Source organism: Tursiops truncatus, chromosome 5 (genome assembly GCF_011762595.2).
Source record: "Tursiops truncatus isolate mTurTru1 chromosome 5, mTurTru1.mat.Y, whole genome shotgun sequence".
In the NCBI taxonomy this organism is placed as follows: domain Eukaryota; kingdom Metazoa; phylum Chordata; class Mammalia; order Artiodactyla; family Delphinidae; genus Tursiops; species Tursiops truncatus.
Window position 1 is genome coordinate 19,214,444 of NC_047038.1, and position 18,152 is coordinate 19,232,595.

The 18,152-nt window shown below is 33.8% G+C and overlaps 1 protein-coding gene across 4 annotated transcripts in view; it reads right to left on the reverse strand.

Annotated features, from left to right (window-relative positions):
* Positions 1–18,152, reverse strand: part of BLTP1 (bridge-like lipid transfer protein family member 1) — a 207,206-nt gene that overhangs the window by 64,253 nt on the left and 124,801 nt on the right. For 3 of the 4 annotated variants that reach the window (XM_033856712.2, XM_033856714.2, XM_033856713.2), the window contains exons 46-52: positions 16,744–16,919; positions 10,754–11,460; positions 10,080–10,325; positions 9,481–9,574; positions 7,305–7,355; positions 3,222–3,428; positions 1,527–1,765 (exon numbers count right to left, since the gene is read on the reverse strand). In XM_033856712.2, the coding sequence (XP_033712603.1) occupies positions 1,527–1,765; positions 3,222–3,428; positions 7,305–7,355; positions 9,481–9,574; positions 10,080–10,325; positions 10,754–11,460; positions 16,744–16,919 (1,720 nt within the window). The remainder of the gene's footprint in view (positions 1–1,526; positions 1,766–3,221; positions 3,429–7,304; positions 7,356–9,480; positions 9,575–10,079; positions 10,326–10,753; positions 11,461–16,743; positions 16,920–18,152) is intronic. The other variant, XM_073804868.1, reaches the window with a different exon arrangement.

The window sequence follows — 18,152 nt, forward strand, 5'->3', positions numbered from 1 at the left end:
GTGAAATAAGCCTCTGACTGGGTGACAATATATGTTGAACATATAACATCAAAGGTTTAATATACAAAACATACAAAGAATTTCTGTGAACCAAGAAAAATACAAATGACTCAATGGTCAAATGGACAGAAAACAAACAAGAACCATCAACAGGTGTTTCATATAAGAAAACATATAAGGACCCCTTAATCATATTTAAAAATTCAGCTCCATTAATAACTACAGAAACATAAATTAAAGTACAATGAGATACCATTCCACATTTACGAGACAAGCAATAATTTTAAAGTCGATAATAACAAGTGTTGACAAAGATGCAGAACAATGGGAACTCCAATCTAATACTGATGGGAGGGTAAAAACTGGTGGACACAGCACTAAGGAAAACAGTTTTATATTTCCTAGTAAAGTTGAAGATGCATTTACCCTATAATCTAGCTGTATCACTCCTAAGTACATATCCTTGAGAAACTCTTGCACATATGTACCAGAAGATGTGTATGAGAACAAATGTAATAGCAAAAAAAATAGAATGAGGCAAAGGTCCATCAATAGCAGAATAGATAAATAAATTGTGATATAATCACTTAACGGACTACTATATTTCACTGAAAAATGAATGAAACAAAGATACATGGATGAATATAAATAAATCAAAGAAAATGTGCAACAAAAAAATTCCAAGTTAAAATATACATTAGTGGGACTCCACATGAATAAAGTACAGGCTACAACAAAATTGGTCATTTATGAGTATATGTCTATGTAATAAAACTATAAAGAAAAGCAAAGGAATGGATAACACAAAATTCATGATAGTGATTATTAACCAAGCACTCATGGGGACTATTATCTGATAGTAATAATATTCATTGAAGGAGCCTTCAAAGTACTGGTAATGTTTTAATTCTTAGGATGTGTAATCGGTAGGTGAGTTTACAGTTCTATAAACTGTGTGAATGTAACTGATATACTTTTGTATACATGATACATTTCAGAATAAAAATACAACAGCAAAGTGCTTTTGGAGAGGATATATAAGGATCACAAAATCTTATAAAAATAGCTATTTTGAAGAAGTCAAATAACCTCTGATTTAAGCTAAATGTACTCAACGTGAAAATAAACCAAGTTATTCAGGCTATAAGAACCTAACAATGTAGAAATGTATTCAACTTGTAGAAATGTAGAAATGTATTCAACTTGTAGAAATGTAGAAATGTATTCAACTTGTAGAAATGTAGAAATGTACTCAATTCAAGTTTAAGTTGGAAATGGTTTCTAAAGAGTGGATAACTCTAAAGAGTTCAAATGAAAGCAGGGTCCATGCTGGTCATTCAAGGAAGTGTATTGCTATTTTTACTTGACTGAATGAAAAACATTGTTAATGAAATTTAAAAGTGTTTTGATTAAAATTATTTAAATTTTCATAAAAAATCTATAAAACTAAATTTGTTTCACCAAAATATTACTAATTTCTTAAACCAGTCATAAATTTTAAGAATGAATTCAAACTTCAATGTTACCTGTCATTCCATGACTTCTCATTCTTCCCATCTTGTATTCTGCTTTCAGAGATGGTAAAAGTGCTGCTCCAATGGCTATACCATCTAACATGGTGCTGAATTTAAGGACAATAGGCTTCTTCTCTAAACCTTCTGGTAGCTGAGGAAATTCATTTGTTTCAATAGGAGTTTGATTAACACTTGTTGGGGTTTTTTCAGAAGGTAGGGGGGTTGCAATATCTTCTTTTACAGGCTGTGGGCTATAGAGCAAAACAAAAAAAAAAGTTTAAAAAAGACAATTAGAACAGCTACTAATAAAATTTAAATTGTATAAAAATAAAAATTGTATAAAATTGGTATTCTCAATGTAAAAGAACAAAAATAAACTATGAACAGATGTTTTCTTTCTAATACCAAGTCATATTAAGACTTCCTCAGAACAGCCATTGAAAAATGATGATCTAGAAAAGTAAACAAGATGAAGTAATAACAATATAAACTGAATGTTACACTGCCAAGGCCATTCACATTATTAATGTGAAACTGGAGGTTTTCTGATTCCAAATTCCATGACTTAACCATTATGCACTCTACTGTTGATTGTTAATACTATTACTATTACTAGCACTATTAATAATAATAACACCAACAACAGCAGTAATTGTTTGAGTGCTTACTATGTGCCAGGTACTATTCTTATTGCTTTGTGTATTTCATATAATTTATTTATCTCATAAAACCCTTTGATTAGGTACCATTATCTCCATTTTACAAATGAAGTATAGCAAGAAAGTGGTGAAATCAGTTTTGAACTCAGTCAATCTGACTCTAGAGTCTTTTTGTTTTTAACTACTCCACTCCACTGCCAATACATTCTAATAAGGAAAAATTCCTTAGGGTATTTTATAACTAAGGCTCATGTACACATTCTGGATTCCATATTCCAGAGACAGGAGAAACATGTTTAAATTATTACTACTTAGTCAACCAGACATGAATTAATATTACATCAGAATTAAAGATCTAGATAGGACAACTGGAAAAATCATTGCTTTAAGACACTGTCAAAATACACACTAGTGTTCTTCTACCTTACAGGTTAGGAAAAAGGAAACATAACAAGACAAATTTTTACCTTTTACTTATATTTTTATTAGTTATTAATTAGCTATAACTTTGGAGACCAGGAAGAAAGCTTGGCAATGCAGACCCAGGGAATAAACGTTACTGTGCAAAGGTCCCATTTACTGCCTTTTAAAATATTTAAATGGTATATTCAAATCCTGCCTTGAACCATGTACAATAATCTCACATAGAGGTCAGCACAAAACCACGCATGGGACATAAATGGCCACTGCAACTTTATAAATCTATGCACTCACAAATTGCAGTGAGTTCAAAGTAAAGAAATATTGCTACAATCCTAGAATTTGCCTTTTATTAGTAACATGTTATAATGTCCACTAATCTCTAGGATCTCTTAAGCTTTACCGATGCAATATGAACGACTCGCAATTGCATTTGTGACATAGTACTTTAATAATATCCAGAATACAATTCTCCCACAATCATGTTTAGCTACTTTTCACCTGCCCCACTATCCATAATAGTCACTACTTAGATGTAACCTTCTGTCTTCCTCCAAACTATTGTTAACACAGCAAAGAATGACATGAAATACTATATAGAATCACAGATCTTGAATAAATAACTTACACTGTAGAAGGTTGTCTGATGAGATCTGAGATCTGCTTAGATAGCTGGTGAGAACTTCGAACCATCATGCTGTGTAAGGTGGCAGGGTGCTGGGGAATGTTGATGCTGATAGCTCCTACTTTGAACACCGCGGCATTGTTAGTCTTCAACCCCCTCTGGGCACTGTAGAGGGCTTGGGACTTGGCAATACTACATTTCACTACAGTTCTATTAAAAGAGAAGGAGGATCATTAAAATATGGCCAAGTAAAGAGAAATTTTGAAAAAGTATTTTGAGAGCAAGACAAATGTTTTTAAATCATTCAATGAAGTAAATTACAAGATTTCTCATGCATTTAAATCACACTAAAGAAATAACGTTTTCTAAAAATATGGACATACATTTTATACTGTTTGTACTGAATATTATTCTGTTTAATAAAGAGTTTACAGAAGAATGTATGTATGTGCTTACATGGAAGAGAATACACTGACATATTACACATATACAACACACAAAATCCCATTTTGATTTTTTTCCCCATTAAGAACTCCGTTTTTCTTCAACATATTTTAGGCATCTGTACAACCACTAAGAAAATATAAACAGTGAAAATTAAAAGAAAAGAAACAAACACTCACTATACTTCTTAAAATCTAATCAGCCAAAGAAACTAACCTAACAATCATCCAATATGTTAAAAGAAATTAATGAGAAGGAAGAAATTTAACTTGCATTTTCCTTTTTTTATTTTCAGTGAGTAGCAAAGAAATGACAGAAGTCCAATTCATAATGAGTAACTACTACTTAATTAAAAATTGGTAAGCTTTACTGGTACAGATATAAAATAGAAATACTGTCTTTCTTGATTTCTCGTTCTTTCTTTCCAATGCCTAGAACAGTGCTTTAAACATAGTAGACACTCACTGAATTTTGTGAAATGAATGAGCAGAAAGAAGTACAGCAGAAGAATGACTCAACACAACTGTGGAATTCCACAGATATCACGTGATATATCATGTATGTAAAAGCCATGATGAAGCAGTCTTGACACACACAGTAGAAAGGTTCATGTCAATGAACTGCACCACTAAAGGCCCAGTAGTAAGAGGAAAGCTTTTAACATATATGTTATCTTTGAAATGAGCAAAGAATGCTTGACAACAGATTTAGCAAAACACACAAAATGCAAATTTCATATTAACTACATGTCAGTTCACACACATTTATCTCTACTTAGGCTACAGAGGATTCACCGAGAATTTACTTACAGTCTCAAGGACCTAAGGAATCATCCATTCATTACATTTAACTTCTATTAGAATAAACCTTGAGCAGCGTAAGAGTGGTTCTATTAGAAGTTTTGATTATTTACAGATAGTGAAATCCAGGTATTATACAAAATTCAAAAATGATTACTAGAGAACTATATTTGCTTTCTTCTTCAAAGGAAACTATTTCTCAAAGACTATCACTGACTAGAAAAAGAAAAAAGTAATCTATGGAATTGTTCTAGCTAGCATGAATATAGATTCTAGGATGCTGACTAGTTACTGAATTTTGAATCTTAACTATTTTAATAAATAAAGCTACTATTTATCATCAATGAGATTCCATTTTAAATTCAATTTCATCATGAGCCAGAACACTCAGATGGTGCTAAAGTGCAAAGTGCTTTCTAGTTGCGAACAGTATTCACCTACTGAATGAAACTAAGCATACATTTACAAAGAAGTCTTGTTATCATGACAGTCAAGAAATTCTACACCTATCTTACTATTTTACCTTTATAATCTATAGAAGTCTGCTTAAATATTACTTGTGATTATATAAGCACATACACAATCCTTAATTTTCAATTATACACCAAATGTCAGAATAGAAAGCTATGGGGCTGACTGCTCTCCTACTGTAGATCCTACTGTGGTATTTCCAGTGGAAATTTTGATGTTAAGGACTTCAGGGGCTCTGTGTTGCCCAACTCCAGAGGGCACCACCACACTGTAGGCTATGTAAATGATGCCCATGACTACAGCGTGAGTAATGTTCCTTGGAGCTAGACAACAGGATAGTCCTACACTGATCAAACTGAGACAGACACTGTAGAGGATGTCTGATTAACTCTTGTCAAACTGTACATGTTAAAGATGTAAGGAGACCCAGAATGAGGAATTAAACAATTTACAAGCTGCCAGTATGAATTATCTAGTCATAATTTCAGATTTATCTATTCATAATTATCTATTCATATATTATCTATTTTAATTCTTAAAAGAGCTGTCACTTAATCTAGATCAAAAAACATGTAGCATATATAAGACTTTTACACAGGAAAGAAGTGGTCAAAGTCTTTTTAAAGTGAAGACTATAAAAACTTGTAGCATGCCAAGCATGCCTCATATATGTAAAAAGTTCACGGCAAGTGACCAAGAAGCTTGGCTCAAGAATTCATTGGCAGTGGTGGGAGGGCAGATCCACTGTGAGCCTGTTATAACCACCACAGTGCCTAATCAGGTAAGGACTTTTCCGCATCTTCGTTTTCTTCCTGTGTCCAGGCCACAGGGCCTTTAAAGCAGGCCAGCCATCCTTGTAGTGCCGGTTGAGAGTTTGAGGACTTACTTTAGGGCCTCATTATTGCTACTCTATCTCCACCCCCACCCCACCTCCTTGATCTTGCAGGCCCAGACTTTAAAGGCAGGAAAAGGAGGTAAACTAATTTATGTACCCTGACCCATGCGGCCTGCCTCAGTTCAGTTTTGCCTGGAAATCTTTACAATGTGGACAGAGAGTGTTGGGATCACGTGTAATTCAGTTAACTATTAAAAATCATTGGAGCTTCCTTTCCCATTTGGCAATTGTACCTTACGTGTTAACTCTCTCAGCAGGAAGGCCTAAAAAAGGAGGGAGTGGTCCTATAAGTGATATTATGACAGGAACTACCTCTCACTTGCTTACTGTTCCATCTCTGAAACCTAACACAGTGTGCAGGCCATAATATGCAACCTAAAAACCTAATTAGTTGAGTGGATAAAGATGTGATCTTCAGCCATTAAATAGCATCGTCTCTAAAGTCATACAGTACTGATTTTTTTTTTATTATACATCCAGAGAACTCAGTGATAAAAAAGAGAGAAACAATAAATCTTCTCCAGCTACTATAACTACTAAAGTGGAATTAGCTATTTTTTTATACCTGTTATTATTAATGATGATATTAATATGGAAGAGTGGCTTCCAAAAACAATCAATTTTCTAATTTAATATTAGTGCATTTATTCTTTTTTAGTACTTCTAGTTGGCTGATGAAGTGACATAGATCACAGATAATCCCAGCAAAGGGTTGCTGATTGATGATGTTTTGACTATGGCCTATTATCAATACACAATGAAACAAATCTCACCAGGTATTGATAATCTTACCAGCCTGGAACAAAATATGCAGATTCATCTATTTATTCAGCATACTGAAATTTTATAGAAAAGGTTGAAAGAAAAGATCAGTCCTAAGTAACATACTAAATTGTCATGGTGGTAGGACTCATGTGACAAGTATTTAAATATATCACTACCACAAAATATCAGATATACACAGGCCAAATCAAGCCCGCCAAAATACAAAAGGATACACAGTAAAAGCCATACATAAAAGCTGACAATAGAGCAGTGAACTCTCTCCATCTTAAAAACAGAATTATTATAAGGTTGAGCAATGTAGATATTTTCATATATTAGTGTTTTAATAATTAGTTTTGAAAATTTGTGAAAACTCATTTGCAAAGTTAAAAATTTTAGCTTCTATTATCACATCAAACGTTAACAAGGGTTTGTAACAGGTCTTAAAAAAGCACAAAGCAACACACAACTACAGTGTTACAATCTTTCAACAATAAAACAAGGTATGAATTACCAAAAAGGTAGTCCTTACCTGTGTATTTTCCTTGAAAATCAGTAAACTTTAATCTATAAAAGGATCTATATTAAAGCTACAAAATAATAGCTACATACTTTCACAGCCATGCAGATAATCTAAATATTTTATCTTTAAAAACTATTCAAATAGTATGTTAATCACAAAGTCCATGAAAAAGAATAATAATGACATACAGAAACTCTTGTTTGGCTGTGCTTGTAGGAGATGTAGGAAAATCCTCCAGTCTACAGATGAAGATTCAAGAGAAAGCAGGAAAACAAAAAGGAAGCAAATAAACATTCATGCATAAATTAGTGACAATATGAGCAATCATTTGGAAAGCTTTTATTTCCCATTTTTTAAATTTTCAAGAAACTTTTCAACTATTTTTTAAAAATTCCATTTCCTTTTCATTGAAACTGGAAGTGAAAAGCCAAAGAATAAATCCAGAAAGTCTTAACACTACTAGAGTTTGGCAGTGAGTAATTAATAACTTTTATTTTTTTAATGAAAAAGTTAAGGGCTCTTGGCTTGAGATTTTTTAAAGGCAAGAATTATCAACTAATACTTTTTTTAAAAATCAATTTTATAAATATGTTTGGTTCAAGAGGATAGAGTAAATAAAACCCACGAGACATCTAAAGAAATCTGTTGTACTTTTTTTTTTGCGGTACGCGGGCCTCTCACTGTTGTGGCCTCTCCTGTTGCGGAGCACAGGCTCCGGACGCACAGGCTCAGCGGCCATGGCTCACGGACCCAGCCGCTCCGCGGCATGTGGGATCTTCCCGGACTGGGGCACGAACCCGTGTCCCCTGCATCGGCAGGCGGACTCTCAACCACTGTGCCACCAGGGAAGCCCTGTTGTACTTTTGAATAGGTCAAAGTGACCATGATACTTTAAATTTAGACTCAACAAAGGAATCATGAAACCCAAGGTCTGTGGTGACTTCGTGCAGTAGCATCATAGTGAGGTAGAAGGTGCAGAGGTTCAGGTATCTCTTCTTACTGACTGTATGACTTTAAGCATTTTAGGAAAATACTTTGATATTTCTGAATCTCGATTTATTGTTCTGTAAAGTGGGGATAAAACACCCCAGTTAACAGGACTGTGGTGAGGATTAAATAAAATAATGTATAGGAGGCTCCTGGTCCATGATAGGTAACTCCTTTAGATTGTAATTATTACATAATAATACCCCTCTCCTCCCATACTGAATGATCAGAAAAGATCTTGTCTCACAACTACTGGAATTTCCTGGTCTTTAGAAAGACTGCTTAGGTAATGTGATCTGGACCATTTAGGCAGCTATAATGAAATATACTCTTTGGTTCTAGATATACAAGTCCAAACTGCCTCAGCAAGACTTAGACATCCATTTCATCCATCCATTTTATGTTCCCCAAGACAGTCATCACATTACCCATGTTTGAAATGTTATGAATAGACCTGTAATGAGTCAAATTACAACTAATATTTAATATTTATAGCATTGAACCAAATCCTCTATTTAGTCAGTATTTAGCATGATAGATGCTTTAAGGGGCAATAGTAGGACATTAACTAGTTATAATATTAAGAATGAGCAAATCCTCAAAATCTGATCTAAATTATCAAAATACATTTTGTAGTTATAGCATAATAGTGCTCCACTGAAAGGAAGTTAGGAATGAAGTTTTATACTCCCAAGTGTATGAGCAAAGTCAACGGTTAAATGTACTGACAACCAAATAGTGATCTAAGTATCATGTATAAAGGTAATCATTATCAGAACAATTTTGGACAGATCCACAAATAGCACATATAAAGAAAAGGTGAGAGCAAAGAGTCAAAAGAAAAGCAATATAGAATGGTAAACTCACTACAGAAAGCTTACCTATACTATTAGAAGGGTCTCATAGGCTTTATCGTTAAATTCTTTAAATGAAAAAATGGCAAGATAAAGTTTGGAAACCCAGCATGAATATGGGTAATGATCAGTTAGAATAAAATCAAGAGACAGTCTATATTCTCTGACTATAATTTTGTTTTAAATACTTAACTATTTGAATTATGTGAGCTTTTGCATCTCATATGTTTAACTGAAATTTGCACTGTAATCATTTTTCCTGTCACACAATCTTAACATGTCCTGGGAGTCAGTTTTTTAGGGTGGAGGGGTGGCAGTAGGCCAATTTTAGAAAAGAAATAAATAAGTTTTCTGAGAACATTTCATTTGTGATGTTCTTAGTGACAGAATCACAGTGTCTGGCAACATTCAGTAATATAAATCTCAAAACTTAGTAGGTACGGGATTCATCCAATGAATTTTAAGTTTCCTGTCAAACTATAACAAACAAGTTTAAGAGAATAGTAAAAAAAACCACACTTACTGTATATTTGGTGTAATCCCTTCAAGCAGCACAATATTGACCCCACCAATATGAGCAGTGGCACATGTCTCAGTCATCTTTTGATGTAGAACATCTTAAAGTGTGAAAAAAAAAAAAGTGTATGAATTCTGGAAAGAGAGTGGCACTTCATATTAAAATGTCATTTTATTCATAATACGTTCAAGGACAAAAGATAACTTTAAAGGTACAATGAAATTTAAACTATTTCCAAACGACTTTTTAAAAAATTTCCTTGAAGATTTTTATCTCTATGCATTCACATATACATATGTATTATACGTCACAACTGGAATGATGCTGAATATGTAGTTTAACGTGCTATTCATGCACTAAAGAGCCTAATGACATTAAACAGCCTAAGGACATTTTAAATCTCAGAAGTAAAACTTGGCACAGAATACTTACAAGAATTTTAAAAACGTTAAGAATAAGAAAAAGAAACTATATACACGAGCACTCTTGATCCGTATAAACGAGAAGTTCCATTCTCTGAAGAAAAATTGCCAAGTAGGAATTTGTGAGACATGGCACTGGCTTTCTTCAGAAAAAACGCGCCCCAGGGTTAGAATGTCACCTGCCTTTCATTTTTTCCTTCAGTGTGAAACTGCCGTGGATCCTCTTCAGCTCTGACTCCATGGTTAGCCCACCGATGTCGGCCTCCAGGTGCGTGCGGCTCACCATGCCAACCCCAAATACTATTAGAGTGACGTGCTGGGGCTCAGCAGTTGCCACGCTGCGCTTCCTCTGCGTCCTAGTCAAACTGTTCCTGTCTTGTTCATTCTCAAACACAACTTTACACGTTGGCTCTGTAGGGCTCCGGACTCCTTTAAGTGAACAGAAATATACAGGTTTAGACGTGAAAACTGCAAAATGGAAGGACATCAACTGCCCTTTCTTTCCTGCACATTCCAAACTGGCTCTCTTTGTCCTCTTCCTCACCAAAATGATTTCTTAAATTTTTCAACATTTTCCCATGGTCATATTTGAAAATAAATAGTACAGTCAGGTGTTTGAAAGCAGGTCTGTGTGAATTCTTTAGGAGCATACTGTGTAAGGGTTAGGAAGGATGGGAAAAAGGGGTAGCAGAATATCTGATCGCCATCACTATTTTCTCTCCTTGGGTGACTGCCAATTTCTTTGCATTTCAATTATCCAATTATAACATTAAGAAAACATGATGAATAAACTTGTCTTTTTTAGTATTATTGCTATTCTAAACAGAAAATTTTTTAAATATGAAAATAGCCATTACCTGCTGGTCCAAATGTTTCTGAAGATTTTTCCAGTATTCCTGTTGGATCAGAGATAAGTGAATAGAAGTTAAGCAATTTATACATATTCTGCCAGCACTCAGCTGAAGGCTCACTTTGTTCTGACACTGTAATTGAGTCAGAGTCATCCATATGGATAGTCATATGATCCACCACGTCTTTGGAACCTTTCCTAGACACTTTTGAAGTTCTTCTTTCAGATCTTCCTAATGAATTTTTGTTTCGAGACTCCTTTTTGTTGTTCTCATTGTTGGTCCGTTTGTTCTTTGCATTATTTACTCTATTGCCACCATTAAGACTTCCTCTAGAACTGCGGCTGAAGTCAGAGGAGCGAAAATCCCGATGTTTTCTGGTTTTGAAGGTAGGCGTTGGAGAAGCTGATCCAGCTGTGTATCTGCTAAGTTTAATGTCAGTCTGAGTCGCTTTGATGTCATCTATCATCGTACTAAATTGATGAATAAGACGAACTAAAGCCATATCTACATGCTGGCTTATTGACTGACAGGAAATAGTAAAGTTGCAGTGAAAGGTATTATAATAACGCTTGTTGAGATCATGAAAAGAAAGAGCGCTGGTAGAGTTCTGAGGGGTGCACACAGACTTTTCCATTACAACAGCGCTGATGCTAAAGGTTTCCAACATCAATGCTGGTTTGAACTCAAGTGGAGGAAGATTCACATGGCCTTGCCTAAAAATGTGGAAAAAAATGAAAAAAGAAAATGACAAGGTTTTCTTTTTTCCCAGAACCACACAATCTTTATTAACTTGTTAGCAAAATAATCTCCAAGGTGAAGAATAAGCCATTTAACTAATTTTAAGTAAGAGATCAAGTAGAATAAGTTTTTCCAACTTTTTCATAAGTTGGAAACTGGGCCTTAAGTCTTCCTTCTTGATCTTACTCTATGACTAGTCAAAATCAGACTTAATTAATGATTTCAGTGAAATGATAAAATAATTTTTCTTGCCATCTGATGGCACACCCCAATGGTCTTAGAATTTAAAGTCAATAGTAGGTCAACTAGAACATCTTCCTTAACCATCCTCTACTCTTCTGTTAAATATATGGTTTATATATTTAATTTCATCACACTTTATATATTTTGATTTGCTATTTGAAATGAAACCCTGCTGGCATATCTTGCCAAGTTGAAAGTGCTAAGAAAAGCAACTGAAACAAAAATGAGAAATGCACACAAAAGACTTAAAACCTCTATAAAAGTTATTTTGGCAAATCCTCTGCATATCTAAAAATTTTCAGGTAGAAATATAGACAATTTTAATATTAAAAAGTCAAAATATCTCAGATTTTCATAAATCAACTACTAATAACAATAAACCTCAAGCACCAAAATTTTAAAAAGATATTTTCCCCTCTGCTTCCATGTAAAATATGAATGTGTAGTCACATAGGTTAAATTAAACATAGGATTCTTTTCTATTGGGAGAAAAAACCCCTCCAAGGTTCTTTGATATTTTCAATTTGACTTAAAGAATTTATAATTAGAGACTAATAATTCCTTAATGAATACTAGTATTTCTTATTTAATAAGAAAAACTCCACTCTGTGGTACAATTCAAGAAAATGTACAAGCTTAGAGTAAGCCTATAATCGATGCTAAGTGTGCAATCAGAGAAGGAAAAATCAGATTTTGAGAATTAGAAGATATAGAAGAGAGACTCAAAAGAGATTAAAATAATCCAAAACTACAAAAACAAGAACTGAAAACATGTAAGCGAGGCAAAAAAGTCTTAAACAGAGGAGATTCAAGTAAAAGGGGGAAGAAATCTCGCTACATAATGAAGCAGTCATTTAAGGCAAAAGCAGCCACACGGGTAAAGTTAAAATTAAATATTTACTAAGCCCCTAACATGTTCAACTATCTTGACTGGAGACAGCAAAGATATAAGGAAACCAATATTTATGAGGACATACTACATGCCAGGACTTATGCTAAATGATTTAATAACTGTTCTGGCTTTATGGTCTAGGAAAGTTATACATGTTTATATAAGAAACTATAACCCAATAGTAAGGTACAATAATTAGTAGAATGAACAATGTGCTACAAAAAAAACCCAGACAAGACTAAAATTAATGACCAGGAAAAGTGTACTGTGACAAAAGTTTCCTAATAAATAAGATCTAAGGTGGAGTTACAGGAGATCTGAGAAATAAAAGCTAACCATGGTCTAGTAATAAGAATGTAGAGCACTCAGAGGTGGTGTGATAGTAGAAAAATTTAAAGGAATGTTAGGTTCAGCCAGACTAAAGACAGTAAGTTCAAAGTCACTCAAAGAATTTGGGAACATAAGAAGGGAAGTGTGGTCAGATGAAGGTCTGGTCTGTAGCAGTATTATATGGCATTTAGCAGGCCAATAAGTAGGCTGTAAATATAATCTAATATATATAATCATATTATATATAATATAATTATGCATAACCTAATTATATCTGATGATACATATACTATATGTGTGTATACATCCACTTTTATATATACACACATATATTTTTACATATTAATATATATTTATATGTATGTATATATTTACATGAAAGTAGGCTACTGCAAATAGAAATACAAATTTAACTCAGGACTTTAAACTCTAATCCAGGAGTGTAAGCAGATATTAATGTTTTGGTGTCTGGATTTGATGATTCCAATGTGAATGGATGCAATTACCATGGTTTATAGTTAAATAACACCAGACCCCAACAGCATGGTTCAAATTTTAACTAAAATTTACTGCATAAAGTATAAACTTGCTGCTAGCTCTTCAGTCCACAAATCACTACATAAATAATAGACATACATCATGATCACTGACCAACCACATTACTTCTGTCAAAGTCTGTCAGTGATTGGTCAGTGCACATTTGTTTTTCATTTCATGCACAAACAGTAAAGCATGTAGTTATATTGCCTCCTTGTGATAAACCCACATGACATTTTACAAAAATGGTTAAGTAAGAGGGATCTGGACAGCAAAGATGAAAATGAAGCAAAATAAGATTGTAGTGATGAAATTCAATAAAAAGTAAATGGAAAGTTGCAGGGTTTAAAATCAACATACAAAAATCTGTTGTTTCTATATGCTTACAATGAGCTAGTGGAAAGAGAAATTAAGAAAACAATCCATTTACAATCAAAACCAAAATAATAAAATACCTAGGGATACATTTAACCAAGGAAGTAAAAGACCTGTATACCAAAAACCATAAGACATTGTTGAAAGAAACTGAAGACACAAATAAATAGCAAGATATTCTGTGCTCATGGACTAGAAGAATTAACATTGTTAAAATGCCCATATCACCTAAAGCAATCTACAGATTCAACGCAATCCTTATCAAAATCACAAGGACAGTTTTCACAGAAAGAGAACAAAAAATGTATATGGAACCACAAAAGACCCTGAATAGCTAATGCAATCCTGAGGAAAAAAAAACAAAGCTGGAGGTATCATGCTCCCTGATTCTGAACTATATTACAAAGTTAAATTAATCAAAACAGCCTGGTATTGGCAGAAAAACATACACAGATCAATGAAACAGAATTGAAAGCCCAAAAATAAACCCACACATATATGCACAATTAACTTATGACAAAGGAGCAATAAACAAACAATGAAGAAGGATAGTCTCTTCAATAAATGGTGTTGGAAAAACTGGGCAGTCATATGCAAAAAAAAAAAGAAAGAAAGAAACTAGACCACTGTCTCACACCATACACAAAAATCAACTCAAAATGGCTTAAAGATTTGAATGTAAGACCTGAAATCAGAAAACTCCTGAAAGGAAACTTAAGCACTATGCTTTCTGATATTGGTCTTTGCAAGATTTTTCTGATATGCCTCCTCAGGCAAGGGAACAAAAGTAAAAATAAACAAATGGAACTACATCTAAATGAAAAGCTTCTGCACAGGAAAGGAAGCCATCAACAAAAGGAAAAGACAACCTATTGAATGGGAGAAGATACTTGCAAATGATATACCTGATAAGGGGTTAATATCCAAAAAATACATAAAGAGCTCATACAACTCAATTTAAAAAATGATTAAAAATGGGCAGAGTATCTAAATAGATATTTTTCCAAAGAAGACATATAGATGGCCAACAGGTGTTATGAAAAGATTTTCAACATCACTAATTATTAGAGAAATACAAATCAAAACCATGATGAGATATCACCTCATGTCTGTTAGAATAGCTATCATCAACAAGAAATAACAAGTGTGGGCAAGGATGTGGAGAAAGGGAATCTTCATACACTGTTGGTGGGAATATAAACTGGTGTACCACTATTGAATACAGTACAGAAATTCCTCCAAAAATTAAGATTAGAACTACCTTATGATCCAGCTTTCCTACTTCTGGGTATTTATCCAAATAATACAAACACACTAATTCTAAAAGATATATTCACCCCATATTCATCATGGCATTATTTACAATAGCCAAGATATGAAAACAACCTAAGTGCCCATCAATGGATGAATGGACACAGAATACTACTCAGCATAAAAAAAGATGAAATATTGCTGTCTGCAGCAACATGGATGGAACTTGAGGGCATTATGCTAAGTGAAATAAGTCAAACAGAGACATACCATATGATTTCACTTACATGTGGAATACAAAAAACAAATAATAAAATAAATAAACCAAACCAAACAAAAACAAATACCCAGATACAGAGAACAGAGTAGTGGTTACCAGAGGGGAAGGGGCTCAGGTAAGGGAGGGGAGAGCAAAATGGGTAAAGGAGATCAAACGCATGGTAACAAAAGGAAACCAAATGTTTGGCAGCGAGCATGCTGTAGTGTATACAGAAGTAGAAATGTAATGTTGTACATGTGAAACTTACATAATGTTATAAATCAATGTTACCTCAATAAAAAATAAAGTTTAGAAAAGTAAATGGAGTTACAGAAGAAAACAACTGAGTATGAAAACGTTGACACTTCCACTGCTCTAGAAACTCTAGATATGCAGCTAGAGGACCTCAGAGAAGGCAAACTTACTAGCATAAAGAGGAAGTGGTCATGGCAAAAAGGATGAAGGTATCCCAGAGAAAGTGATGTTGGCAAAAACCTTTCTAGTAAAAAGAACTAGTGAAGATATTTCATGACACTGAAAGTGCAAAGGTAAAATGTTGAAAACTGCTGAGAATGGCGTATGACGTTTGCTAAGGCAGAGAAAAGATGCTCATTCTGTGTTTTAAGTTACATGATGATAAGAAGGTAAGGACTATACAAACTACCCTTTGACGAGTTTTTAAGAAAGAAATAAAACACCTTAATTCTCAATGTTTCTAAGGTTTTAAATTGTATGTACAAAATATTAGTTTTACTATATTTTTCATTTTCCTATACATTTATAATAAACAGTAAGAGACTTTTTAATATTTTGATAAACATTTTTCCAGGTCACAAAACAAAGGTAATTTTCCCCATTAATCTTTATAATCATTAAGGTCACTTCTGCAGCGTTTCAGCTTTCATGGTCATTGTTAATGGTACCACACTATTGTGAAAAGCAAGTCCATACTCTCAGCATGACTTCTACTCTGTTCCTAACAGAAAATACTACCTGCTACAAGTCAACTCAGAAAGGAGGTTAGGAGGAAGTTCTAAGAATAATATATAAAATTACAATCCATAAGATCATAAAAATTAAACTACTGCAACAGTAAATAAAGTGTATTTATCAACATAAGTGCTTTGGCTGACCCTCATACACGTACTAACATCTTACAAAAATATGCCTAAAAATAGGCCTCATAACCTACTGATAAAATCAACAGGTTTTTAAGGAAATGTGGCTACTGTTTCTGTTAAATGGAAGTTATCTTCTCATTAGGCTATTAAAATTACTACCGCGTCAGCATTGAAGAAAGCAAAGTTAAAAGAACAGGTATTATAACTTTTGTACAAAATTTTACATAAAAACAATCATAACGTAAGACACCTTCTTGCTCTTTTGCCTTTTCTCTCTTTGGCTGTGTCTGAATCCACAATATCTGCTCTAAGGCAGTCCAAAGTTCCTGAAAATGAGAGGTGTTCTCCAAAGTACATTCGGTAGCAGAGAGGCATTGCATCCTGTGACTGGATCCCTGTATGACTCAGAAGAGGTTTGAAAACAACCTAAAAGACATAACACATTTATATTACCTCAACTTAACAATTCATCATTTACTGTGGCTTTTTTCTTACACTCTACCTCAGTACATATTATTAACTGTAGTGTGATGGGGAAAAAAAAGGCCTTGTATTATAAATATAGCTCTAATTTTACTTAAAACTTAACAGTATTTTTGAGCACCTACTATGTGCCACTCATCTTCAAATTAATCATAAGGACAAAGATGCCTTGATCCTACTTAAGTGAAAGTACAAGGTAAATAAAATTGTGAATTAGTTTAAATCATTCTACTTCTTACTTTTAAAAAAAGGCTTGAATATCTACTGTGTTTCCATAACAATATGCTATAAAAGGTTCACAAAAGAGTCTATCAATTTCCTGTGTTAATATAAAAACATTTCATATGTTATATTTTTAATATCTGGTCTATTTTTAAGTGGTATCACTTGGTTGCAAAATAACATTTTCTGACAAAGAACTTCCTTTACATTTTAAGTATCATATATGCTATGGAAATATTAATACATCACTCTGGTTAAATCTCTGGTTAACTGAACTTCATAGTTACTAAGAGGTAACCCAAATAGAAGCAACTATATGTGTGCAATAGTAGATCACTATAATCTTTCTGACTACTCCTTCTCTGCTGCATGGTTCCTTTTCCTCCTTCCACATCCTAAATATAGATGCTATCTATCCGGTGCTTTCCTTGACCCCCTTCTAACTCTTTCACCGCACATTCTCACTTAGTGATCTTTTCCTGAAGCTTAAAAAAATCTATCAAAATGGAGAAATGCCATTTATGCAATGAAACTCAAGTCTGCACTTTCACTTGTCTCTACATCATCTCATTTGTTTGTGCTTGGGAAAACAAGCTACCCTTGTGAAAGCATGGAGGCCTAGAATGAGAGAATTCAAACAATTCACCCCTCACTGGAAACTTAGGGAGTATTTTTCTCTCCCTTGTATATCTGCTTGGCATACGCATTCTTGGGTTTACTCTTTCTTAGATTTGCTCTTTCATCCTAATGGAAACGCTCTTCCCTCTTTAAGGTTCAAACCATCCTCCACCTTTCCTAATCTTTGTTATCTACTTATGCCCCTTAGTTAGTCCTGCAAACCCACCTGGTATTTTGGTTCTTTTCTTTTCCATCCCATTTTATCATTCTGAATGGCTTCTTTGGCCATGCAGATAACTCAACCGATGCTTTAGTTCCAAAGTTATGTGACTTCCT